The sequence below is a fragment of the Dermochelys coriacea genome, chromosome 23 (genome assembly GCF_009764565.3).
Source record: "Dermochelys coriacea isolate rDerCor1 chromosome 23, rDerCor1.pri.v4, whole genome shotgun sequence".
Classification (NCBI taxonomy): Eukaryota; Metazoa; Chordata; order Testudines; family Dermochelyidae; genus Dermochelys; species Dermochelys coriacea.
The window spans coordinates 12,183,275-12,210,761 of NC_050090.1; the positions used below are offsets into that span (position 1 = coordinate 12,183,275).

At 49.8% G+C, this 27,487-nt stretch overlaps 1 protein-coding gene across 1 annotated transcript; it reads right to left on the reverse strand.

Annotated features, from left to right (window-relative positions):
• Positions 1-17,048: 17,048 nt before the first annotated feature.
• LOC122457322 lies at positions 17,049-20,994 on the reverse strand. Its single transcript, XM_043501682.1, has 4 exons — positions 20,983-20,994; positions 20,372-20,493; positions 17,180-17,825; positions 17,049-17,072 (listed from the first exon to the last, which is right to left on the reverse strand). Exons 1-4 carry the CDS (start codon positions 20,992-20,994, stop codon positions 17,049-17,051), a joined length of 804 nt encoding a protein of 267 aa, XP_043357617.1.
• Positions 20,995-27,487: the final 6,493 nt, after the last annotated feature.

The window sequence follows — 27,487 nt, forward strand, 5'->3', positions numbered from 1 at the left end:
TTCACTTTGTGCACGACTGAAGCAATACACTTGACCTCTGGGTGTTTCACTATACCCAGGTGTACAATGTGTGAGGGAGAGGGACTCGGGGGCCAGTGCCACACTGGAGGGAGGAGAGAAGGGGAGGGGCTCGGGAGGACAGCCCCATGCTGGAGGAAAGGGGGAAAGGGCAGGGCTTGGGTGGGCAGCTCCACATGGAAGGGCAGGGGGAATATTCTCACCCCACCACAGAGGAGGAGCAGGGTGGTGGGGCTGGAGTTCCGGCCTGTGGGAGCCCCCCAATTGGTCGGGGCTCATGGCCACAGGCCCCTTCAGACCACACAGTAATCCAGACACATCTGTCTTGCGATGAGTTTAAAATGTGCATCAATAAAGCACACATTGATTTTTGTTCAAGTCTTTTATTTACACCTTTAACCACTTGGGCCTTCTTTTTTTCAGCAGGTACATTTCTAAGAGGGAAAGCTAAAAAGTGATTCCCATTGTTTATTGTGCTGCTTATAAATGTAGCCTGCAAAGTAAAAAGGACCTTTTTATCACATAACTTGTTTTGGTTTGGGTTTTACTTCCGCAAGAGAACCGAATATGATTATCCTATTTGTATGCATGTATCGATTTTGTTTCTAAAGTTATGAATATTGATGATCTATCTGTATTTCACATGTAGTTAGACCTGGGTGACACCCACTAGGCAAGATGCTTCCAGTCTAGACAGCCGGTTGTGAAGGGCCTATTCAAGGTAATGGTGCATTAGGGGAAACAACAGGCCTTTGAAGAAGCTTATCCCGCACCTGGTGAACCTTCCTGGAAACGCTCCAGACAGCCTATGAATAATGGCTGCTATGACATGCAAGGGCATGTGACTAGACCACATGATGCTAAACTCCATTTTGGTACCTGTATTTTTCCACAAACTGGCTGGGAACTGAGTTTGGAACAAAGGGTTCCTGGCATATGGAAAACCTATGATGTGACATCATCTCAGGGCCTTACTCCCCACACAAGAGAACTCCTGGAAACATCTGAGGACCAAAGACTGAAGTGAGGGAAGTACTGGTCTCAGGCAAAGAGATTTCTAACCTGTGTATGGTGGACTGCTTGTATCATTAGTCAGGGTACGAAATTGCTAATTCAAATCCTATTCATCTAGTATCTTAATAGGCGTTTTTGGTTTTTTGCTAGATAATCTGCTTTGATCTATTTGCTATCACTTACAATCACTTAAAATCTATTTTCTGTAGTTAATAAACTTGTTTTATGTTTTCTCTTTATCAATGTGTTTTGAATGAAGTGTCTGGGGAAAATCTCGGCTTGGTTAACACAAGCTTGTTGGGCATAGCTTTCCCACACTGAGGGAACTATAGAGCAAACTATATTAATACACTACATTGTACAGATCCTTGTTCAGTGCAAGACAGTATAATTCTGGGTTTATACTCTAGCAGGGGTGCAAGGCTGGGAAGCTTGGCTGTATGTTCTGGAGTGACTCAGGTAAAGCACTCAGTTAACTCAGTTAACTTGTGGCACCACCTGCTGTCATGTTGGGTCATAACAGGGCCTGGGGAAGCAGAGTGTATCTCCAGCAAAGCCCACAGTGGTTCCTGTGCCTCCCAAACTGCACCCCAGGAGTGATAACCCATTACAGTGGGTATAGGGTGCAGTGAGGGGAGGGGGGATTATGGATGGGGGATAAATGGGGAGGCGTGGATAGGAGACCAGTGGTGGAGTCAGGTGGAGTGGGACCTGGTTTGAAGTACCAGGGCTATCAGCAATTTTCCCTCTAATTTTTTCCAGATGTGTGCGGAATGAATTTTGTTATGTGCACCATATTGAGGTAATGCGCAGAAAACTCACATGATTAACTCAAAAAAAAAAAAGCAGTTAAAATTAATCGTGATTAAACTCGCTGTTAAACAATAGAATACCAATTCAAATTTATTAAATATATTTGGATGTTTTTCTACATTTTAAAATATATTGATTTCTATTTCAACACGGAAAACAAAGTGTACAGCGCTCACTTTATATTATTATTTTTCATTACAAATATTTGCTCTGTAAAAATGATAAACAAAGAAATAGTATTTTTATTTTCTCCTCAAACAGTACTGTAGTGCAATCTCTTTATCCTGAAAGTGTAACTTACAAATGTAGAGGGGTTGTTACATAACTGCACTGAAAAACAAAACAATGCAAAACTTTAGAGCCTACAAGCCCACTCAGTCCTACTTCTTGTTCAGCCAATCACGAAGAGAAACAAATTTGTTTACATTTACGGGAGATACTGTTGCCTACTTCTTATTTACAATGTCATCTGAAAGTGAGAACAAGCATTTGCATGGCACTTTTGTAGCCGGCTTTGCAAGGTATTTGTGTGTCAGATATGCTAAACATGCGAGTGCCCCTTCATGCTTCACCCACCATTCCAGAGGACATGCTTCCATGCTGATGATGCTCATTTTAAAAAAATGTGTTAATTAAATTTGTGACTGAACTTCTTGGGGGAGAATTGTATGTCCCCTGCTGTTTTACCTGCATTCTGTCATATATTTCATGTTACAGCAGTCTCGGATGATGACCCAGCACACGTTGGTCATTTAAGAACACTTTCACTGCAGATTTGACAAAACGCAGACTGTACCAATGTGAGATTTCTAAAAATAGCTACAGCATTGAACCTAAAGTTTAAGAATCTGAACTGTGTTCCAAAATCTGATTGGGACGGGGTGTGAAGCATGCTTTCAGAAGTGTTAAAAGAGCAACACTCTGATGCGGAAACTACAGAACCCGAACCATCAAAAAAGAAAATCAACTTCTGCTGGTGGCAGCTGACTCAGATGATGAAAATGAACATGCATCAGGCTGCTCTGCTTTGAATCATTACCGAGCAGAACCCGTCATCAGCATGGACGCATGTCCTCTGGAATAGTGGTGGAAGCATGAAGGGACATATGAATCTTTAGCGCATCTGACAGGTAAATATCTTGCGACACCAGCTACAAGAGTGTCATGTGAATGCCTGTTCTCACTTTTAGGTGACATTGTAAACAAGAAGTGGGCAGCATTATCTCCCGCAAATATAAACATGCTTGTTTGTTTGAGCGATTGGCTGAACAAGAAGTAGGACTGAATGGACCTTAGGCTATAAAGTTTATATTGTTTTATTTTTGAATGCAGTTATTTTTTGTACATAATTCTACATTTGTAAGTTCAACTTTCATGAGGAAGAGACTGCATTATGGTACTTGTATGAGGTGAATCGAAAAAAAATGTTTCCTTTGTTTTTACAGTGCAAATATTTGTAATAAAAATAAATATAAAGTGAGCACTGTATACTTTGTATTCTGTGTTGTAATTGAAATCAGGAAATGTAGAAAACATCCAAAAATATTTAAATGAATGCCATTCTATTATTGTTTAACTGCGCAATTAATAGTGCAATTAATAGTGCAATTTATCATAATTAATTTAAAAAATTGGAGACAGCTGTGGAAAGCCCACAGAAGAATAATGTGCTGTCCCCTGTTATAAACATTTGCGGTCAACAGCAGGCTTCAGGTAGCTACCGTGTGCCTGAAGAATGGGGACAGAAATGGAAAAAGGTGGACCTAGCAAAATTAAAAGATGAAACGGTGTCCACTGTATTGCAACCACTACTATATGATAAAAATCTAAACTTAGATTGGTGCCTGTCAGAATGGGCAAGTAAGTGCACAGGAGGGGAAAGTAGCAAACAATACTATCACTGAATTGGTAAATCAGATGAAGTTAAAAATGAAATGGTTCCCAGACCACATTAGGAGACTGGAGCTGTGACTCAATGGCAGGGAAGTAAATAAAAAAGAATTTCAAAGTGAAAAACCAAGATTAAGCGGGTTAACACCTATAATTAATACATTAACACATGGATCTGCCCCAAAACAGTTAACTGCAGCAAAAGCAACAGACACTGGGAGAACAAATTCAGGTTTTACAAGAGCAGGTAACTACCCACACTCTCCTCTCAAAGTCAGGATAAAAACCAGGGGCACGGTTCCCAACTGTGCAGGTTCCCAACTGCCTTGACCCACCGAATCACACTCCCTGCTCATATCTAAAAATACAACCACCTTTTTCAAATATTTTTACATACACACACACACACACACACACCCTTTCCCTTGCCTCTCCTCACTTCGGCTCTCTCTCTTTGTTTTAAAAGTTAAGTTATAGTTTTTACAGAAACCTTTAAAAGATAAAGCAATTGAAAACAGAACAAAAACAATGAACAAAGAGAACACAAGGTAAAAACTTTTATTTTAAATAAATCCAGTAGATTATTTTAACCTTTCAGGAATGCAACAGCTGGAATTACTCCTAACTTTCTTGAAAATATGGTTGCCAAACAACAGAAATGCAGACTTTGCTTCTTTGCATCCTAACCAGGGCCTAAGATTTGAAACATGGGCTTTCCTTATTTCCAGATAGCAGAGTTTTAAAATAAAGTTTGATATAAAGTAATAAAAATGCCTTAAGTTACTAAATTAATACAAGAAATTTGACAAATAACTTAATACCAATTTTTATTAAAAGTTTTAAATAAAAAGGTAATAACTCACATTTTTATGTCTAACGCTTTTTTAAAATTATTTTTATTTTTGTTTGCCTTTACTTTGTATAGTTATAAATAGAATTCTGGAGCCATTTGTTTTTAATTGTAAGTTTGTCCTGTATGTCATGTATGTTGGCCTGTGTTGTGTGTTGTGAGTGTCACATGACTACTTTTTATTATTTTTATTTTGTTGCAACAAAAGTCAAGTTTCTACCCTTTTTTAAAAAAAATCTGTGAGTGGCACCACACTATTTTAAGATTATGGTTAGGGTATAACCATCATATTATTACAATTTTTTTTTCAAATTTCAAAAAGGTCTCAGTTACATATATATATTTATATCTGCTTCAACAAATAATGCAATTGGAAACCAAAAGAATTTTCTTTTATTAATCACAGTTCTGTTTTTCATTTTTATTTATTTTTTTTATTCAAAGAAAGAAAAATGTAAGGGGAAATCTCAACATTAAGGTAATATTAACACAATGTTAATTTCTTGTTTGGGGTTTTAAAAATCTGTTTGCACTTTTAAATATAGTGATAAAAATGTCATAGCAAAAATGTTTAAACACAACAATTTATGCATAAAACTAACCAAACAATTTCAACAGGTTTCCACCTTTTCAACACGCTTCCACTTTTGTCTTCCAAACACAACCAAGTATCAGAAAACTTTTAATACCTTCAAATTATTTGCATCGACCTGTATTTAAAATTCATTTTGGTTTAATTTTTATTCTCTTTTAAGTTATGTTAAAGGGAAGTAGTGGTTGCTAACATTTGTGCTTCTAAACAGTTAACAAAAGTGAAATTGGTATCACAAGCAAATTAACTCTAAAAAGCTTGTTACAATTATGTGACTAATTCTTTTGCTAAAACAAAGTGTTTAGCAAGGGAAAGCAATACATCTTCTCATGGAAGATTGTGAGCATCTATTTTAGCCGTTAAGCATTACATTTAGTATAACATATTAGTAATGCACCTCAAATGAAAATGAATGTCTACACAACAATTGCAAAAATATAGCTTGTGTTATAAAATACTTGGTCCCTATTACATTGTAAACGCACTAAATTAAATCTGGGTTACTAAAAACAAGAGAAATGTAAAAACAAACAAATAAAAAATTTATTACGTTAACTAACTTAGGTTGTTTAAGGTTGCATCCCACAGACCAAAGACACCAGAAGATATCACACCAGAAGATATCACACCACAAAACCACCAGATGATATCAGTATACAGTGAAGAAATGCCCCAAGCATCAAGAAAAGAAAAATGAAGCGCTTTATAAATAAGAGACTGGTCAAATACAGTTCACTCTACCATATATGAACAATTAAGTTGGCAATCAGCTAGAAATCACTGTCAGTTCATTTGAATTTGGCTGTGTAAAAGCAACTATTATTGCTGTATTACTGTATTATTGTTGTAATGTTGTATTCTTGCTCTATATCATTTACAACATGCATAACATTGCTAAACTGTTTACCAAACAAACAGGTAAAAATTAACAAATGAACGGCAGCAAACAACATGAAGGCAAGGAAAAAAACAAATTGGTAAAGAAATTAAGTTACACGGTAACTACAGATTGGGTAAACAAATTGCCTGTTAGTACCCGTCATAATTTGGGTCAGTGACACTGCAACCTAACTGAGGCACATGTTATTCAAAACAATCTTGTTCAGTGTCTGGTTACGAGTACCCCATCCTGATGCTGCAATCTTTGAAAAATTGGTTACTGTCCATTTGGTAGGTTATCTGGAAGACAGCCTCATTCAGAAACAACTGGATCTATGTCATCTACTGGTGTATCACAGAGCAGTTCAACCAATGGAACAGAGAAGTTGGCCACTTCTGTTTCCTGCCCAGTGATGCTTACCACAGGGTGACAACCAGCAGTAAGGGTAACCTATAACATGAATGGACAGTCCTGTGTAGTAACTAATTACAATATATTTATATATAAAGGCCTCAGGGGTAGTGTCACTACTCCAAATTTCTCTTTTACTTCTCCTTTACCTAGCCCTGTGGGACACATTATCACAATCCGTAAGCCAGTATTTCAAAACACTCAACCTACTGCTAATAATGACACAGACGGTAACTGCAATTGCTCTCATAAAAGTGGGTTGCTATTGGCAGTACCACAAGGACCAAACTACACCACGAGATTGGAAAAGAATTGTTATGCTTGGACATAAAGTGCTGTTATATGTAAACATACATACTATACATAGATGCCCATATACGCTACAAATATATACGCCATATCCAGATTATTCATTTATATTAATTATTTGGGAGAGCCTCTAAGGCTCAATCATAATACTACATTCCTCAGTCATGGTCCCGGGCCTATCATTCCCAGGCCCACCATAAGGGACTAAAAACTAATTGGATAATAAAATCTGTCCATCAGTCATATGAGGGAATGTGCAGACTAAAAAGACAGATGAGGCATGAGTGTATGGATAGTAACATAAGGTAACCACATAATGGTGTCTAGCCCACTGAGTTACCTTTAGTCCATGCACTATGCTTCTCGGGACGATGGGTAAACATCCTCCCCATAAAAGACAAAAAGTGGGGGAATGTAGTAAGATGAGGCCCTGAAACATAAACCCTTGTATAGAGGCCCGAGATGAGGCCTGTACTAAAGTAATGGTCAAGACTTTCAAAAAGAAAAGGAGGACTTGTGGCACCTTAGAGACTAACAAATTTATTAGAGCATAAGCTTTCGTGAGCTACAGCTCATTTCATCGGATGATCAAGCCTTTGTTAACATAAAGCCAAGTTAAGCTGTGAGCAAGAGGCAGGCCCTGCTCAGAGTCTGGCAAGGAAAGGGCTGATGTTGCAAAAATACACATTCCTGAAAGGGACTGGACACGAGAGATAGAAACATGTGCCAGGCTGGTACCAGAACACTCCGATACTTGCACATTCCACACAGATAACCAGGAGAGAGGCGGCACCCTAACGCATAGAGGGGCTGGACCTCAATGTGTCAGGAGTGAGATGTAACTTGTTTGGCCCTCTGTATAAGAATGCACCCCGAGCGGTTGCTTCTTTCTGGCCTAGGGCGCAATGGAGAATCCCGCCACTGACTGAGCTGGTCCATTGTCAGGGAGCACATATGTACTAGCAGAACTGCAGACATCTGATCCAGGGAGCTAGAGACTGTGTTTCGTTAGGCAAAATAAACCTGGCCGGGTGCCTTCGTACCTTATTGGAGTCTGTGGTCATTGGGGCTTCTCTCGGGGTCAGCTGTGTCAGCGATCTGCACAGAGCCAGGGCAGCACACAGAGGGAGCACACGCATGCAGCTGATTTTTATCAACATTGGATAGAGCAGAGCACCACACCAGTGACGTATGACAACACCTGGTATCCCTGCAGGCCCTGCAGGCCCTTGCCCAGACAGACTGGGACTGCATGAGAGAGGGGATGAGATACTGGGACTGCCTTGACACAGGAAATAGGCAGATGGCAAGAGGAGACCGGGGAAGGGACTGGCCCCGTGGCCCAGAACTGGTCAGTGGCAGAACTGAGGAAAGAAACCAGTTGTTCTAAACCCCCAACCCCGTGTGTTTGGGGTCTACACCAGCCCTTGAGTCCCCTCCCAGCTCTTGCTATCCCATGATGTCTCTGTGCTTCTCTGGCTGAGAGGTCCAGGATCTACCACGTTCCCGAAGCCCGTCACTCAGACACAAGGTGCTCAGTGCTGAAGGACTTTCTCTTCGCGGTGCGGATGGATTGATGGCCCAGGACAGGCAGAACGAACAGATTTCTGTGCACCCCACTCCCCCAGGAAACATGCAAAGCAGGGCATGTCCTGGCAGCCCCACCACAGATGTGTCTGACAACGACTTCAGCGGGTCGGTCCTGGTTGTGCCTGTGGATGTGGCACACACCAGCGGAAGCTGGGAAGGGGCGTATGACTCCCAGCAACAGGCCACGCCCCGGGCTGACATTATCTGATCAGCAGTGAGTACAGAGCTGGGATTTTGCTCCCCTTTATCCCACCGAGCTCCCACTTCGGTGAACCCAAGTCTGCCCGTGTTCAGGACATGCAGCTTCCCTGCCGCTGCCTCGGTCTCCCCAACACGGCCTTCAGGCTTGAGGGAGTGTTTGGCCCCTCAGAGCAGAACACCCCCAGCAATAGGAGTCTGTCTCTGCCCCATGGCCACACTCAGAAGATCCATGCCCGTGGCTAGGCCAGTCTCACATGCAGACACCCTCGTTCCACCGGGGATGGGCCAGCAGCTGAGCCTCCCTCCAGAGCCATGGCCCGTGCGTGCCAGCCGGATGGCCCTCCCCACGCTAGCCTTGCTGAGACACCAAGCGCCCCTGGCAGGGTGGCGTCTGGGATTGCCCCCTGGCAGGCTGCTCAGACACAGTCAAACTCCCTTCCAACACACAACACACCCTGGGGTCCGGACGCTTGGCCCAGGCCAGGCCTAGGCCGTGACAGAGAGACAGTTCACCCCCTTCCTCTCCATTCTCCATGCCTGGGCCCGTCTCTCCTGCTCGCCTCACTGCCTAGGACCGCTGGGGGTTTTTTGGAATTATTCAGCAAAGCCACCACACAGCCCCAGGGAGAGCGCCCCGGTCCTTTAGCCTGGCAGCGAGAGGCAGACGAGTGCCCCCTCTTGACCACTCTGAACAGAGCCCGGGCCCGGATTATCTCTTGGGGTCCCTGGGCACACTCTCAGGGTGCAGACCCTCTGCCTAGCACCTCTGTTGACACAACCAGGGGTGACCCCTCATACTCTCCTGTAGCTTAAACACCCCCCTGGCAGAGCTCCACCAAAAGGTAAGAGCCCCAGGAGGGCCCCCCTTCATCAGCCCCCCTGGATAGTGCATCACAGACACACAGACACTGTGCATAGACGTCTGACGCATCTACACACCCCTCCCTACCCAACCCCTGCCTCAGTTTCCTCCCTGCTCTGGACTGGAGACATCTGGAGCCACCCAGGGGCCTTCTGCTGCCATTCATGGCTTGTGATCTGAACTGTGGGGCCAGGCCTGGGAGTGGGGGAAGCCCTGTCACTGTGAGTGGAAAATTCTCTCCTAAAACCCTTTGCTAGAAACCAAACACCTGAGAAAACCAGGAAAGTCTTTTCTTCTGGAAGGGGGGGATGGGAAATAACCTGGGCTGGGAGAAGCGGGGGATGCAACAGGGGAGAGTAGGAGGGGGATGTGTCTGTTGACAGGGGATGTCTGACCACAGTGATCGATTACTTGGGCGGCTGGGCCAAGCACCCACCACACAGCTGGTGCTGCCGTGATGTTTACAGGCAGAAGCACGGGTCCCTCTACATGAGCTGAGAGTCACGCCTCCCAGTTAGGGCCGCTCAATGCCAGGTGTCTGGTTTTCAACTGGGACACCTGGTCGAATAGGGACCCTGGTGGCTCGGTTAAAAGTCTGGTTGGTGGTGCAGGGAGGCTCCTCACCCGGCTCCTTGCAGTTCCCAGAAGCAGCCGACATGTCCCTGCAGGGTGTGGCCTCAAGGCACAGGGGCGGCCATGGAGGCTCTGCAAGCTGCCCCTGCCCCAAGTACTGGCTCCACAGCTCCCATTGGCCAGGAACCATGACCAATGGGATCTGTGGGGGCAGCGCCTGTGTACAGCGGCAGCATGTGGAGCCCCATTGCCGTGCCACTGCCTAGGAGCTCGAGGGAGATGTCGCAACTTCCTGGGAGCTGCCTGAGGTCAGCGCCAACCAGAGCCTGCTCCTCGAACCCTCTTCTGCATCCCAACCCCCTACCCCAGCCTGGAGTCCCCTCCCACGCTCCAAACTCCTCATTAATGCCCCCGCCCTGGAGCCCAAATCCCCAGGCCAGAACCTGCCCCCCTCCCACACCCGAACCAACTGCCCCCACCCCAGAGCCCACTCCCCAAACCCCCTCCCACACTCCAACCCTCTACCCCAGCCTGGTGAAAATGAACGAGTGAGCAAGGGTGGGGGAGAGCGAGTGAGGGGGATGGAGTGAGTGGGGTCAGGAGCTTGAAGAAGGGGCGGGGCAGGGGGTGGGTCAAGGGTGTTCAGTTCTCTGGTCTTAGAAAGTTGGCAACCCTAAAGTTGCTGTGCGGACATACTTCCCTGTCACATCAGTCACGTGTGGGCACTGGCTCTGTGCACACACTGGTGGGGTGTCATTTCCATGGTTGCCTTCAGATTTGTGCTGGTTGTTAGCTCCCTTAGAAACCTCACAAATGTTACGGATCCAGCTGAGAGAGGGGCAAACTGAGGCACCCAGACAGGAGGGGACCTGCCAAAGACAGGGGCAGAGCTAAGGCTAGAACCCCGGCGTCCTAGTACCCAGACCCCTGCGTAGTCCCCAGGATCATTCTTCCCACCCTCCACAGCGGAAGGGCCAGTGTCTGATCAGTGCCCGGAACAAGTTTCAAAAAGCAAAACGTAACCAGAGGCTGGAATGTGTCTGGATGAGGTGCAGCGACACCAGAGCGAGGGTTGTGTGCAAAACGTTTGTGTTTGGGCAGTGGCAAGGATACTGAATCTCTTGTGTTGCTGAGTGAGTTCTAATAAAACAAAACCTGGGTTGTAATTTTTTGTCCATGACGGGCTCTGTGTGTGGGTGTGTGACATTTGCAGATATCATAGTTCACAGACCAGATCTGTGGTCTCCAAGAATACCATTTGTAGGTACTCGCATGTGGGTTGTTGAAAAATACTTTAAAGTGATCACGGTGAATTTTGTGCCTCAGTTTGAAGCTGCCAAATTTCAATTTGATGACAAAAATGGGATGTGTGAAAAATGGCTAAACATTTCCAAGACCCATGTCTCTAAGATGACAGAAGTCACTCTGATCTGCTACGGCCCCATTTTGTCTTTCAGAATGACCAATCCAAGTTGGAGTCTCAGATTTCTAACCACTAAGCCACACTCCTCTCCCAGAACAGGGGTGGAAAGAATACAGGATTCCTGGGTGCTAACTTGCTACTGCTGACAAGTGACTGCTTGGGTAACCCACTGAGACAGCATTGCCCACGTCCTTCTTTGGTGGCTCCTTGAGAAAGGGGCCAGTAATTGCTCCTGGAGCTCAGAGAACCAGCTGGGGATCTGAGGGATTGAAACCTGGCAGCTGATCTATGCGGGGTGTCATAAATATAAAGGGAAGGGTAATCACCTTTCTGTAAAAAGAAAAGGAGTACTTGTGGCACCTTAGAGACTAACAAATTTATTAGAGCATAAGCTTTCGTGAGCTACAGCTCACTTCATCGGATGCATTAGGTGGAAAAAACAGAGGAGAGATTTATATACACACACACAGAGAACATGAAACAATGGGTTTATCATACACACTGTAAGGAGAGTGATCACTTAAGATAAGCCATCACCAACAGCAGGGGGGGGAAAGGAGGAAAACCTTCCATGGTGACAAGCAGGTAGGCTAATTCCAGCAGTTAACAAGAATATCAGAGGAACAGTGGGGGGTGGGGTGGGGAGGAGAAATACCATGGGGAAATAGTTTTACTTTGTGTAATGACTCATCCATTCCCAGTCTCTATTCAAGCCTAAGTTAATTGTATCCAGTTTGCAAATTAATTCCAATTCAGCAGTCTCTCGTTGGAGTCTGTTTTTGAAGCTTTTTTGTTGAAGTATAGCCACTCTTAGGTCTGTGATCGAGTGACCAGAGAGATTGAAGTGTTCTCCAACTGGTTTTTGAATGTTATAATTCTTGACGTCTGATTTGTGTCCATTCATTCTTTTACGTAGAGACTGTCCAGTTTGGCCAATGTACATGGCAGAGGGGCATTGCTGGCACATGATGGCATATATCACATTGGTAGATGCGCAGGTGAACGAGCCTCTGATAGTGTGGCTGATGTGATTAGGCCCTATGATGGTATCCCCTGAATAGATATGTGGACAGAGTTGGCAACGGGCTTTGTTGCAAGGATTGGTTCCTGGGTTAGTGGTTCTGTTGTGTGGTGTGTGGTTGCTGGTGAGTATTTGCTTCAGATTGGGGGGCTGTCTGTAAGCAAGGACTGGTCTGTCTCCCAAGATCTGAGAGAGCGATGGCTCGTCCTTCAGAATAGGTTGTAGATCCTTGATGATGCGTTGGAGAGGTTTTAGTTGGGGGCTGAAGGTGATGGCTAGTGGCGTTCTGTTGTTTTCTTTGTTGGGCCTGTCCTGTAGTAGGTGACTTCTGGGTACTCTTCTGGCTCTGTCAATCTGTTTCTTCACTTCAGCAGGTGGGTATTGTAGTTGTAGGAATGCATGATAGAGATCTTGTAGGTGTTTGTCTCTGTCTGAGGGGTTGGAGCAAACCGCATTTGCTCCAACCCCTCAGACAGAGACAAACACCTACAAGATCTCTATCATGCATTCCTACAACTACAATACCCACCTGCTGAAGTGAAGAAACAGATTGACAGAGCCAGAAGAGTACCCAGAAGTCACCTACTACAGGACAGGCCCAACAAAGAAAACAACAGAACGCCACTAGCCATCACCTTCAGCCCCCAACTAAAACCTCTCCAACGCATCATCAAGGATCTACAACCTATTCTGAAGGACGAGCCATCGCTCTCTCAGATCTTGGGAGACAGACCAGTCCTTGCTTACAGACAGCCCCCCAATCTGAAGCAAATACTCACCAGCAACCACACACCACACAACAGAACCACTAACCCAGGAACCAATCCTTGCAACAAAGCCCGTTGCCAACTCTGTCCACATATCTATTCAGGGGATACCATCATAGGGCCTAATCACATCAGCCACACTATCAGAGGCTCGTTCACCTGCGCATCTACCAATGTGATATATGCCATCATGTGCCAGCAATGCCCCTCTGCCATGTACATTGGCCAAACTGGACAGTCTCTACGTAAAAGAATGAATGGACACAAATCAGACGTCAAGAATTATAACATTCAAAAACCAGTTGGAGAACACTTCAATCTCTCTGGTCACTCGATCACAGACCTAAGAGTGGCTATACTTCAACAAAAAAGCTTCAAAAACAGACTCCAACGAGAGACTGCTGAATTGGAATTAATTTGCAAACTGGATACAATTAACTTAGGCTTGTATAGAGACTGGGAATGGATGAGTCATTACACAAAGTAAAACTATTTCCCCATGGTATTTCTCCTCCCCACCCCACCCCCCACTGTTCCTCTGATATTCTTGTTAACTGCTGGAATTAGCCTACCTGCTTGTCACCATGGAAGGTTTTCCTCCTTTCCCCCCCCTGCTGTTGGTGATGGCTTATCTTAAGTGATCACTCTCCTTACAGTGTGTATGATAAACCCATTGTTTCATGTTCTCTGTGTGTGTGTATATAAATCTCTCCTCTGTTTTTTCCACCTAATGCATCCGATGAAGTGAGCTGTAGCTCACGAAAGCTTATGCTCTAATAAATTTGTTAGTCTCTAAGGTGCCACAAGTACTCCTTTTCTTTTTGCGAATACAGACTAACACAGCTGCTACTCTGACACCTTTCTGTATACAGGCTATAAAATCCCTCCTGGCCAGAGGCAAAACCCTTTCACCTGTAAAGTGTTAAGAAGGTAAGATAACCTTCCTGGCACCTGACCAATGAGGAGACAAGATACTTACAAATCTGGAGGGGGGGAAGGGTGTGTCTGTCTGTGTGATGCTTTTCCTGGGAACAGATTAGGAATGCAGCCTCAGAACTTCTGTTAATTAGTAAGTAATCTAGCTAGAAATGCGTTAGATTTTCTTTTGATTAATGGCTGGTAAAATAAGTTGTGCTGGATGGAATGTATATTCCTGCTTTTGTGTCTTTTTGTAACTTAAGGTTTTGCCTAGAGGGATTCTCTATGTTTTGAATCTGATTACCCTGTAAGGTATTTACCATCCTGATTTTACAGAGGTGATTCTTTTACCTTTTCTTTAATTAAAATTCTTCTTTTAAGAACCTGATTGATTTTTCATTGTTGTGAAGATCCAAAGGTTTGGGGTTGTACCAATTGGAGAGGATTCTTATCAAGCCTTCCCCAGGAAAGGGGGTGTAGGGCTTGGGGGGGATATTTTGGGGGAAGACATCTCCAAGCAGTCTCTTTTCCTGTTCTTTGTTTAAAACGCTTGGTGGTGGCAGCATACGGTTCAAGGACAAGGCAAAGTTTGTACCTTGGGGAAGTTTTTAACCTAAGCTGGTAAGAATAATCTTAGGGGGTCTTTTATGCAGGTCCCCACATCTGTACCCTAGAGTTTAGAGCGGGGAAGGAACTTTGACACGGGGGCTGAGTGTCTTTTCTTTCTGGGTTTGTGCAGTGCCTAGCACGATGGGGCCTGGTCGAGGACTGGGGTCCGAGGCACTACCATGCTCTGGTTTCATGTGATTCGCGCAGTGAAAAGCCCCCTTGAAAACAGGTTTGTGCTTCACAACTCGGTCACTGGGTCAGTTACGGTGTGAATCCGTGAAACACGCACGTCAGGTGTTTGTCGCACGCTTTGCCTGTGGAAGCCCCAGGGTGGGTCTGTGGTCGGCCTCCTGCCCCACACACAGACCCGGCTCAGCCTGCGAGCCTGGCGTTGTTGATCCAGTCCCTAGCATTGGGTGCTGTGGCAGCCAGCCCACGGGCAGGTGTCCCTCGTCAGCCTGCTCCACGGCGGTGAGGTTTGGCTCACACGGGAGGGGAGGGGAGAGCCCGGCAGATTGGCTGGTGCCACGCAGGCCCGGCTGCTCCTGGCCACAGCCAATTTCCCTGAGCGCTTTGGGAGGTGAGTGAAGATTGTGTGCTACGTGCCCCGAACTGCCCAGCTAACACAGCCCATGAGCAGTGACCCCTCTTCTTATATCTCCGTTACAGCAGCCCGTCCCACAGTCGCACGCTGCATGCACTAGCACCATCCCCATGCCTGGACCTAGTAGAAGTCCCTGTCGGTTCTGCCTTCCCTGCAGGTTCGGTGGAGCTGGGGATGAATAGTTCTTGGGTGTCTGTCGGGGAAGGCCGTGAAAGGAGAGTTTTGGGCAGCATTGTGGGCAATGGGAAGGTGGGAGGGAAGCACAAGTCTTTCCCTGTCACTTCCTGATTGTGGGATTGAACGATCCTTGTAATTTCCATTAAATAGATTTCCTTCTGATTGCTACAATCCTTTCCCTGTGCATTGCCCAGATTTTAAAGCTTTATTGGGTTTCTCTCGTGTTTGATTAGAGCCGCCTTCCCGGAGCAGAAACCTGTTTCTTCTCCTCTGAATTGTCTTATGAAGCTCAGGCGTTAGCAACAGGCATCTGACCCGCCCAGAACCCACAGAGCAGATCTGCCCCGACCCCCTCTCAGTCCCCTCTGAGCTTCCCTCACGTCAGATCCAGCCAGCGGGGGGCTGACAGGAAACATGCAAACTGGGGTCTGCCCATCGTGTTTTTCATATGTCTACCTCCACATCACCAGCAGATGGCCAGGGTGATCCATAGCGAGCTGGGTGTCTGGCAAAGGCTGCCCTGCTTTTCTCCCAAGGGAGTGAGCTCTGTGCCAGGGGTCTGGGCTCAGGGGGAGCCCCAGGCAAAAAGTGGGGGCCCAGTCCTAGCCCGATGAAGGAGGCAGTGCCAGGGAGACTGGGAGGCTTCCCACGCTGTGTAAAGTCCAGATGCACGGACAGAGAGGAGGGAGACAGACACATGGACAGAGACAAGAGACCCCAGGATGCTCCGACAGTTTATTGGTTTTAACCATTCAGGGTGGAGGGAAGCCACAAAATTACAGGCCTTGAGAGAAGAAATGTCCCACCCCCTCCACCCCCTACATCCCCTAATCCCCCAAATCTTCTGACTGTGCCCCCTGTCCCACCTTCCCCCAACTGTGCCCCCTGCCCCATCACCCCCCCAACCCTCTGATGGAGCCTCCTAACCCTCCATCACTTTTTCCCCCGATGGCGCCCCATGGCCCACCATCCCCCCAACCCTCCAGCGGCACCGTCCCCTACGATGCCCACAGCCCCACCATTCCCTACGGCGCCACCTGCCGCGTCCTCCCCAACGCCTCTGACAGCACCACCTGCACCACCATCCCCTACGGCGCCTTTAGCCCCACCGTCCCCTACGGCGCCACCTGCCCCGCCCTCCCCAATACCTCCGACAGCACCACCTGTGCTGCCATCCCCTACGGCGCCTTCAGCCCCACCGTCCCCTACGGCGCCACCTGCCGCGTCCTCCCCAACGCCTCCAATAGCACCACCTGCACCGCCATCCCCTACGGCGCCTGCAGCCCCACCGTCCCCTACGGCGCCTCCTGCCCTGCCCTCCCCAACACCTTCGACAGCACCACCTGCACCGCCATCCCCTACGGCGCCTTCAGCCCCACCGTTCCCTACGGCGCCACCTGCCCTGCCCTCCCCAATGCCTCCGACAGCACCACCTGCGCCGCCATCCCCTATGGCGCCTGCAGCCCCACCGTCCCCTACGGTGCCCCCTGCCGCGCCCTCCCCAATGCCTCCTGCGCCACCATCGCTTAAGGTGCCTGCAGCCCCCCCATCTGCAACGTTTCCAATGGCGCGCACTGTCCGACCATCCCCTGAATGTTACGATGGCGCCCTCTGCCCTGCTGTCCCCCCAGCCCTCCAGTGGTGCCACCTGCCTCACCATCTCCCCAGCCGTCCGAAGGTGCCCCCTCCTCTCCCCTACATCCTCTGCTCTCCCATCTCCCCCATGCTCTCTCTCCTGCCCCCTGCCAGGTGGGTGCAGCGGCTGCCTCATGGCTCGCATCTCGTCCAGGCAGGCGTTGGTGTCGATGTTGGGGTCGTTCCCCCTGCAGTCCCCGCAGCCCTTGGTGTCGCAGCACAGCAGGGGCATGTTGGGCAGCCGGTGCCAGGCCTCCAGCAGGCTTTTGGGACCCAGGTCCCGAGCCTGCCGGAAGATGAAGGCCTTGTAGTTGTGGTCGATGGGGCAGAAGATGTAGCTCACCAGCCATAGGATGTTGTGGGGCCTCTTCCCCAGCAGGCACGTCCCCGCGCAGGGTGAGTGGATGGTGAAGAAGATCAGGCAGCTTCTCTTATTGTAGGTCCGGACCAGTAGCTTCTGCACCGAGCTGTTCTGGTCGCCCTGCTTCTTCATCCGGGGAGCCACAATGTGCCCTTCATCTGGGTCATCCAGGTTGTCCTCTTGGTTAATGGCTGCCTGCATGTCCCACAGCTTGTTCCTGGGCAGCACCTGTTCCAGACCAGATGGGTTCTCACAAGTGGCTTTCTCCAGGCTGACGGCGAAGGCATATTCAACAGCCAACCCATCCCTAAGGGAAGGCAAAGCGAAGGACTGTGAGGGCATGTGGGGCTCTGAATAGCTCTGCCCCCAGCCCTGGGCAGCAAACTTGGGTTGGGTCACACATGGTGCCATTGCTGGCCGCTTCTAGGCTCTCAGGGGTCCAGCCTGGGTCAGGGGATGTTTGCTCCCTGGGAGAATGAAATAAACTTGGAGGGTGGTTTTAAGAAGAAACTGCCACAGGTGCCCCCGGGGATCATCAGCACGGTGTGAGATTTGGTCCATCAGCTCCCCAGAGCTGAGCGTTACCACTTGAGCTCCAGGAGCAAGCCAGAGGTTTTACACGGAGCCACCCCAAGAGAGGGACGTGACACACAGTTGGCCCCGGGACACACAGCGATTTGCTGGTGAGCTGAAGAATACTGGAGATGGGGGCTCCTCATTGCTCCCCCCAGCTCTGGGAGGGAACTGGGACTGTGGTTAAAGGGAGGCTAACAACGGCACCTATATGTGGCACGTTCCCTGTAGAAAGCTCTGTGTCTGCCCTGTTAGAGAGCTGGATTCTCGTCCCACCTCTGCCTGAAGTGGCCTTGTGCAGCTGGACTGGGGAGAGTCGGGGAGGCTCATGGCTGGCTGAGGACAGGGCACAAATCTGTAAGGTCTGAGGCCTTTTTCGACAATTAGCGGTGGGAGCAGCCAGGAAACAGAGAGTCACGTCCTCACATCCCCTCTACATTATAAAATAACAACGCAACATTGGGCTGTGAAGGAAGCATTTCTGTCCTAATAGTCCCCACCAACACCAGCTCTTAAGATCGTTAAAGAAAACTTTGTTTGACAGCGTTCTGCAGTCTGGCAAGAAACCACTTATCAGCAGCTATCATTGTTCAATCAATACTTCTATTATTTTGCCTTTATAGTCCCCCACTTCTCTATTGTTTATCTATATGGTCTCTGTCTGGTTCTTTGATGGTTTCTATCTGGTGCATAACTAATTTTGCAAGATTTAAATCAACTAAGCTGGCGGGGTCTGATTGGGTAAAGAATTGTTTTGTAATGGGCTAGGATTGGTGAAAAACACAATTTTGTGGTATTTTAGTTTACCATTGGGTAAGGTACAGCTAAGCAGGACTCAAGTTTCACTGCATAAACTGGGGTCCAAAAGGAAGGAAGTTCTTTGGACGCTAACTCCAGGGCACAGCCCAAGATCAGAGCTGCCAGCCCTCAGCACCCTGCCAGCCCACAATGCAGCAGCTGCAGCCCCAGATGACCTGACACTGACTGACCACCAGGAAAAGTTCCTCTTCCTTATTGGGAGCGATGAGCATTGTCTGCTTCCCCTGTGTATTCTGTTGTGGTAACTGTTCATACATAGAAGTTAAGGATAATACTGTGCAAGGCTCTTTCACTGGTAAAAGGCCCCACAAACCTGCAGAAAATTACTCCCTGAGCCCTAGGAACTTGGAAAGCGCGGGCTTGCCTAAATTAACTGGGTTATATCTTGAGCCCACGGAAGGGTAAAGGTGGGTGGAGTGTGCAGATAACAAATGAGTAACAAGGGTTGTGATGAGCACAAGACAGCAGACTTGGGAGCAGATCTCCTGGCTCCCAGCCCAGTGCACCTTTGCCTTAGCTACTATCTATTGGGAGGGAATCTTGCTCTGGGTGGACACAGCATGGGCTTGGGGGAGCACAAATGTCACCTCTGGGGCAGGGTAGCCCTGCAGACCTTCATCCTCTAAGTTGAGCCCCCACCCCCCCCTTCTGCAGCCCCCAGCCTCCGGATCAGGGGGTGGGAATGAAGCCAGGTTCAAGGTGGTTTGTCCTATTAGAGCACTATCATGAATATTCATGCTAATGCTCAGCCTCCCATGTCCAAATCTAACCTCCTCACTCTGATAATACTGGGGGGCACTTATCCTACAGGCCAGTTCTTTAAAGAGTCTTGGGTGCAAGGTATCTGGTCCTCATTTATTCGAAAGGGAGTGTACGGCAAGCACATGACTACTACTGCTCAAAATTTTTCTGACAGAACAGTTTTCCTTAGGGAAAGGTTGATTCAACAAAATCTGAACGTTCCAAGCGAATACATCGATTTTGTGTAATTTTCGGATGAAAAATTATTAGAAGAATCTGTTTAGATTGAAACATTTTGTTATAAAATTTGGAATTCCCATTCCGTGGAAGTTTTCAAATGTTAGTATTAATTTGTACTGAAAAGAAAATAGAAATTTCAGAATTTCCGAGGGAATTGGAGTTCCAGATTTCAACCAGTTTTTCACAATAGTAATGAGACCCACCTCCCCACCCCCCACACCCCTAGAATTACCCTTCTCCCAGCTCCAGGCTCCATCTACACCTGCACCCCAGAATCACCCCTCCCAGCTCTGAGCCCCAGCTCTCCCTGCACCCTAGAATCACCCCTCCCAGCTCTGCCAAGCACTGAGCCACCTATGCCATAGAACATCACAGAGGGCAAACGTGAAGCATCGTCCCCCCTTTTTTCTTCATTTACCACCCGGGGAGGGCAGAGGGGTCACAGCCAGATGGGAAATGCCCCACTGGGGTCTCACTCACTTATCTACATGATCCACAATCTCTCCGAGAGTGACAGGGTTGATGCTCTCGACAGTCTCTGGCCCAAAGCAGAGGAGAAGGGGCAGCAGCAGGAGTCCAGCCCTGGTCATCCACCCCGACACCTGCACAGGATCCCACAGTGTCAGCACCTCCTGGCACAGACCCAGATCCTGCCAACCCACATCACCTAACCCCTGATGTGCCACAGACAGGAGAGGGGGCAGGGGATAACCCTCTGGCGATTGATGGGGTGAGGTGTGAATGGCAAACAGGTCTTCCGTGGGGCTCTATGGGTGGGGGGAGGGAAGGGGGACTCACCTCGGATCCCATAGGGCAGGAGGTGGGGGGGATGCCTCACCAGTGTTTCCGTGGGGCAGGAGGAGGTGGGAGGGCCTCACGAGGGTTGTCATGGGCCAGGAGGTGAGGGTTAGTGGGGATTCACCAGGGTTTCCATGGGACAGGAGGTGGGGGGGGGACATCTCACAAGCGTTTCCATGGGGCAGGAGGTGAGGGTTAGAGGGGATTCACCAGGGTTTCCATGGGACAGGAGGTGCGGGGGACATCTCACAAGGGTTTCCATGGGGCAGGAGGTGAGGGCAGTGGGGACTCACCAGGGTTTCCATGGTGCCAGAGCAGGAGGTGACATCATGCTGATGGATACTTACACCACACCCCAATGATGGGCTCTCATCTCCCAGCCCCTCTTCTTATAGGTCCAATCTCCCCCACCCCTCGCATACAGCAGAGGGGTGGTGCCCACTCCAGCTGTCCCTGTGACCAGCCCAGGGGCAGGGGAGGTTGGTCTCAGCTGTTTCATTCAATATTGCCTTGAAAGGAAACTCCATGGGGCTGAGCCAAAGGGGTGGGGCAGATGGGGGAATGGGATGGGAAGTTGCAAGGGGCAGGGAAGACATGGTGGGGGATGGGAGGTGGCGAGGGCACTGGGTTGATGGGGGTGATGGCCAGGGCAGACAGCAGTGGGGGATGGGAGGTGGCGAAGTCCAGGCAAACTCCTGGCAGTAGCGTTAGCCCTGTCCGGCTGGGGTTGGTTTGTGTCATGCTGGGGGTGATGGGATGAAGTTCCCAATTCTCTGCCTCAAGAGCAAGGCCAATAAAGCTTCAGAGCATCCCTTGGCCTCACATCTCTGTCCCTGTGTTTGGTTCTGTGGCACTCTGTGCTCCAAAGCAGTACCCTGGCACCCCCAAATTTACATGGTGATATCATTATGCTATGTTTTGTTAGGCATCATTCAAAAAGTCTTGCTCTATTGAACATTAATATCCTGTTGGATTGCATGCGCTATCACTGTATTGTACAGGAAGTGAAGTAGTTTTGGTCTGTGTGTGTCACTGAAAGATGTTAAGTTGGGAACACCCACAACCAGCCTTTCAGGTACAACGATGGAGAAGCCAGACAGCACTGATGGCCCGTTAAGGGGAATCCACACTCCCAAGAACCATCCCAGGATCTGTGTTCAATGAAGACTTCTCAGAGGGAGCCCATCGACAATGGACACAGCTTTTCTCATGTCATAGAAGAAGATCTTTCCAGCAAGCTGGAAGAACCTATAAAAGAGGGGAAGTGACTTTTGGCCTCTCGCCCCCACAACTCAACACCTAGAAGCACGTCTGGAGAACAAAGACTGTGAACAGGAGAGGTGGTCTCAGGCTGCAAAGAAGAATCCCAGCCTGTTTATTAAGGAACTCTACCATCTATCGAGGGAGATACTGCCTGGTTCAAATCCAGTTTAATTTATAGAACTCAGACTGCAAATTTGTTTTATTTCTTAGGTGACTAACTTTATTCTCTACACTCACTACTTACAATCACTTAATATCTGTCTCTCTGGAGTGAATAAATCTGTTTTATATTTTACCTAAAACAGTTTTCCTTGAAGGATTTGGGAAAGCTGCTCAGTGTACAAAAGCATGTCTTCTCCACATTGAGGGAGGAATGGACTGAATTATAAATGTATACAGGGTGATACAGTCCTTGGGTCCAAGGCTGCTGGGGGAATTGGCTGGATCCTCTCTTTTGTTGGTTCATGAGTGGCTGGGAGAAAAATTCATGTAACTCAGCTGGGGGTGTCCCTGCTTCTGGATGGCTGTGTAAGTGCGGGATATGGAGGGTTTTGCAGCTTGTCACAGCATCACAGTGTGAGAGGGAGCCCAGGTTGGTGGCACACAGGACCTAGTGGTACCCTAGTTCCAGGTTGCACCCGAGGAAAACCCATCACAGGCTCCTTCCTCTCTGTCCGTGTGTCCGGCTCTCTTCCACCCTGTCGGGCCAGTGACAGATGGCTGGGGATGGGGTAGGAGGCCGAACATGCCCATCTGTCACTCAGTGAGATTGGATCGCGACTGTCTGTACCAGCAGCACTGCACAATGAAATGGGACCTCGGACAGGTCCCAATGGGTGCCAATCAGCCCTGACATCAATGGAGCTGCTTCAGCTGGGAATTCTCTCTCCAAGGTCACCCTGGGGTGGGGAGAGGTTCTAGTGGGAAACTCAGACCATGCTCAGAGTGGGGAATCCAGGCTGGAGTTTAACACTTGCTCAGGGATGGAGGAGAGGTTCTTGACTGAAGCACAGAGGCGGCTAAGAAGTGAGGGGAGGGTTCTAGATTGGAGTCTTGAGCAACGTCACGACAGGGTGCGGGTTCTAGATTTGAGCCAGGCACACACTCTGGATGGGGTGGATGTTCTAGACAGGAGCCACATGGCCATAGAGGCTGGGTGTTCTATATTGGAGCCAGTAGCACACTCAGGAGGGGCAAGGGTTCTAGAATGGAGGCTGTTACACACTCTGGGAGGAGAGGGTTCTAGACTGGAGCTTGGCACATAGTATGGGTTCCATACTGGTGCTCAGCAGGGTCATATTTTCCCTCTGGAAAGTACATCACGTCCCGCAGGGACTGGCAGAAACGCAGCACAGCCCATGCCAAACCAGCCAGAGTTTCTCAGTCACTAGGATCCAGGACTGATGGTAGGTCTGGGACAGGGAAATGTAACTGAGAGCCTCACGCCAGCAGCATCTCCACCCCCTACAGCCTCCTGGGGCCATTAAGATGAAGGTCTGATTTGCGTTGGTCCCCTCCAAAGGGTCTCTGTTGGGTACCTGAAAATCTGCTTTGCAGGTGAGGGGAAACTGAGGCAGGCCTTAAGGGGGTGCACGGGGATGGCCTGTGCTAAGACCAAGCAGCTTCTGTCCAATGCCTGGGGGGTTGGCAGGGATCAATGGGCACAATATTGTTGTAACGCAGGGTTAATGCAGGGCAGGTGTAGGTGCTGGGAGGAGTAAGAGCATAGACAGGGCCAGCCTGGGTCATAGCTGGGCCTGGGCTTCCAGACACCCCCATCCTTCAGGGTTCCCAGTGCTGCCCAGCCAGCAAAAGCTCTGTACAATGGGACTGAAGGCAGAGACGGGGGGTGGAGAGTGTTTGGGGTCACGAAGCCACCCGGGCTTGGGAAGAACCCACTGAGTGTCTGACACACCTGGGGAGATGGCCAGTCTGTGTGCTCCTTCTGCGCCCAAGTGGTGCCCCCCCAGGACAATGGGGCTGGGCGAGTTGTGCTCTTTGGCAGCTATGCTGGTTCCTGTGGGGCACTCACCCTGGAAAGGGGTCCATAGCCCAGCCTGGCTGAGTGGGACTCTCCCTCCCACAAACCGAGCTTCCAACGGCCCAGGTCCAGCTTCCCCTGCTAGCCTGCGACCGCGGCTTGAGAAATAAATGGCCCTTGAAACTGTGGTGATGGCGCAAGAGTCGTGGGGCCAGCAGCCTTCAAGGGAGCAGCCTCTGGCAAACTCGTCTGCAACAGGCAAGGGCCTCCCTCCCAAGCCCCTCACCCTTCCTCTGGGAGTAAAGGGACCTTCCTGCCCCTGACCCCAGCCATGAGCCCCCAGGAGAATGTGGCCAGGATCCAGGTTAAGAGGGGGGAGCAGGTGCACCGGGAGTCTCCAGCGGGCAGGAGGGAGGTAGAGCAGCACAGCGAGGGTGTCTATGGGGTGGGGTGGAGTGCTCCTGGCCTGGACACCCCTCCCCAGGAGGGAGCTATGACCCATCAGAGTCCTTTCCCCTGGCTAGTCAGAGCAGTTCCACAGCCCGTGGCCAGGGCTCCAGAGTGCTGGAGTCCCTGTGGAGCCAGGTGCCCAGTGGGGAGAATCGGGACTGGAGCAGCTACCCAGACGGATGGGGCGATGCCCTGTTGCTGTTGGTCCATGTTGCTCTGGCTCTGGCTGTGCCCAAGGCCTGGGCTGGATACAGGGGGTGCAGGAGTCCAGCTGGACAGTCCCAGGCCTGTCATAGAAACATAGAATATAAGGGTTGGAAGGGACCTCAGGAGGTCATCTAGTCCAACCCCCTGCTCAAAGCAGGAGCAATCCCCAACTTTTGCCCCAGATCCCTAAATGGCCCCCTCAAGGATTGAACTCACAACCCTGGGTTTAGCAGGCCAATGCTCAAAACACTAAGCTATCCCTCCCCCTCCCTATCCTGGCAGTGGACCCCACGCTGAGGGCAGGATGCTGATTGGGCTCCCCGCCAACCCCCTGCCCTCCAGGAGCTACCAGTGCTGTCCCTGCCAGCGACGGCCTCTTGGGGACAGGCTGGATGTGTGGCTGCGGGGAGGCCATTTGGGATCAGGGCTTAGGAGGGAGGCATGTCCCATCTGTGTCCAACCAGCACTCCCGCCCCAGGGAGGCTGCATGCGGGAGCCAGACCTGCACAGAGAACGATGGGGCAAGGCAGGTCGTGTCACTTGTTGCTGGGCTGGGGCCTGTCCCTGTGGGATGCTCACCGTGGCAAAGGGGTTCATGGCCCAGCCTGCCATGGCAATACCCCCTGAACTCCCCACACCTGGCCAGGCACCCGGTATCCCTGCTGACCGAGTTCCCCCTGCTGTTGCAAATGCAGCTTGGGAAACAAACGGCCCCTTGCGGTGGTGACGGTGGCGCAAGAACTGTGCGGCCGGGAGGCCTCGCGCCTGAGCCTCACACCTACCCGTCATCTCAGCCCTGGCTGGGCTTCCCCTGTGGGCACAACTGCACCTTGAGTAATAAACGGCCCTTGCAGCCGTGATGGTGGCACAAGGGCTGCAGGGCTGCCAGCCTCAGCCCCTGAGGGAGCAGCCTCTGGCAGCCTCATCTCTGGCAGGGAGCGGGCCAGGGCCTCCCTCCCGAGCCCCGAGCCCTTCTGTGGGGGAAGGGACTGCTCTGCCTGTGGCTAGGGCTGGATTAACCTTTTGTTGGCCTGGCATCAAACCTGTATGTGAGCCCCCATGGGGAACATGTGAAAAAGCCAAGAGATGGACCACACCCTGACTGCACCCCCTGTCCCTGGGGACCTCCACCCTGACTGCACCTCTTGTCTCCGGGGACCTCCACTCTGACTGCACCCCCTGCCCTTGGACTTCTGCCTCAGGTGCGCCTCATTCCCCAGGACCCCCACCCCAATTCTATCCCCTTGTCTGGACACCACTCCCCACTCTGACTGTGCCCCCTGCCCCAGAACCCTCACCCACAACATGGCCTCACCTTCAGGTGTCATCCACCGAGCTCAGGGAGCAGCTCACCCAGTCTGCATCCATAACCCTCTCCCGTTCCCCAGCGCTGCAGAGTCTGATCCCCTCCCTGTGCACCAGTGGAGGGGGCACTGGGTCTTGCGACAAAGATGGGGAGTAGCAGCTTGTGTGCCTGGAGCAGGCACTGCTGGGCGATGCCCAGCAGCTGGCTTCAGGTCCTGCCCAAGCAGCAGCTGGTGTCACTTGCCCCATGGACAGATGGAGCAGTGGCCAGTGGGGCTATCCCCAGGCCTCCTAGAGCAGCAGCACCCGGAGGCCCCACAGAGGCCCACCAGAACAGCAGCTCCAGGAGCCCCCACAGGTAACGTTTAGTCAGTGGTATTTATAATAAAGGCCATAGATAGGTCACGGACCATTAATTTCTGTTAATTCCCCTGTACCTGACTTTTACTCAAGATAGTATGACAAAACATCTGATATTGGTATGGTGGGTCCCGCACATCATTCCTTGTCCCTGCTCTTGGCGCACCAAGGGCCCCGCTAGTGGCCCAGGAAGGTGGTAGAGAAGGGAAACAGGGAAGGGATCTGAGCTCCAGTCCATCTCAACCCCTGCAGGTTTCTAATCCTCTTGCCCCCTGATTAGGGTTACCCTCGGTCCTTGACCCTGGGGGAGGGAGTCTCCCTGCACTGCTGGGACAGGGTTTCCCTTCCTCCAATTCTCTGGTTCTTTCAGATCTCAGCAACACACCTCCAAATTCCAGTCCTCTCTCCTTCCTCACTCCCCCTGTCTGCCTGAAGCAGGAGGGAAGGGGGGGATAAATAGGTTCCTGACAGGGCCTTCATTTGCTACAGACACTTCAATTCGCCTACAGGGAACTATGCCTTAATTAGGCTGCTGTGTGACATTAGGTTCCTGACTGGGTCTTACTTGGCTACAGCTGCTTCAATTAGCTTGTAGTAGCCTTCCCTAGTCTACAGAAAGCCACGCCTTAATTAGACTATATTTCCCCTCTAGCACTCTCCTATTTCTCTCTGGCCCTGCTGTATCACATATCTCCCTCTGCCCTCCCCCACCTCCCCCCCCACTCAACAACACTGGGTTGGGCTACTTGGGACGAGAGACCGTGTTGTTATGACAGGCCATCCGTGTTGGCTTCTGGCTCTGTGCTGTAACCGGAAGTGGAAAGGTTGTAGAGATAGGAACCATCTAGTCACTCGTGGATTCCTTTCCTTGTTTGTGAGCATCCATTGGAGTGGGGTGTGGTTTGTCACAAGGGTGAACCACTGCCCCAGTAGATAGTACCATAGCATCTCCATGGCCAATTACAACGTACTGTTGCTCCCTGGGCAGGAGCTTCCAGCTGAGGTAAAGGATCGGGTGCTCCTTATCCCCCACCATCTGTGAAAGGACAGCCCCAAGTCCTACCTCCGAGGTGTCTGTTTATAGAATGAATTCCTTCTTGAAATCTGGGGCTGTGAGCACTGGATGACTGCAAAGGGCCTTCCTTAGGTATGTGAATGCTTATTCCATCATGTTGCTGCACTTAACTATCTCCAGGCCTCAAATTCTTATCAGGTCTGTCAGAGGCACTGCC

Excerpts from the sequence above, each read along its gene's own strand:
- LOC122457322 (XM_043501682.1), bottom strand. Across the intron at positions 17,826-20,371 it reads ATTGTGGATCATGTAGATAA|GGATGGGTTGGCTGTTGAAT; the intron begins GTGAGTGAGACC and ends GCCTTCCCTTAG. Across the intron at positions 17,073-17,179 it reads TTCGGACGGCTGGGGAGATG|ATGGGGGGGCTGCAGGCACC; the intron begins GTGAGGCAGGTG and ends GAAACGTTGCAG.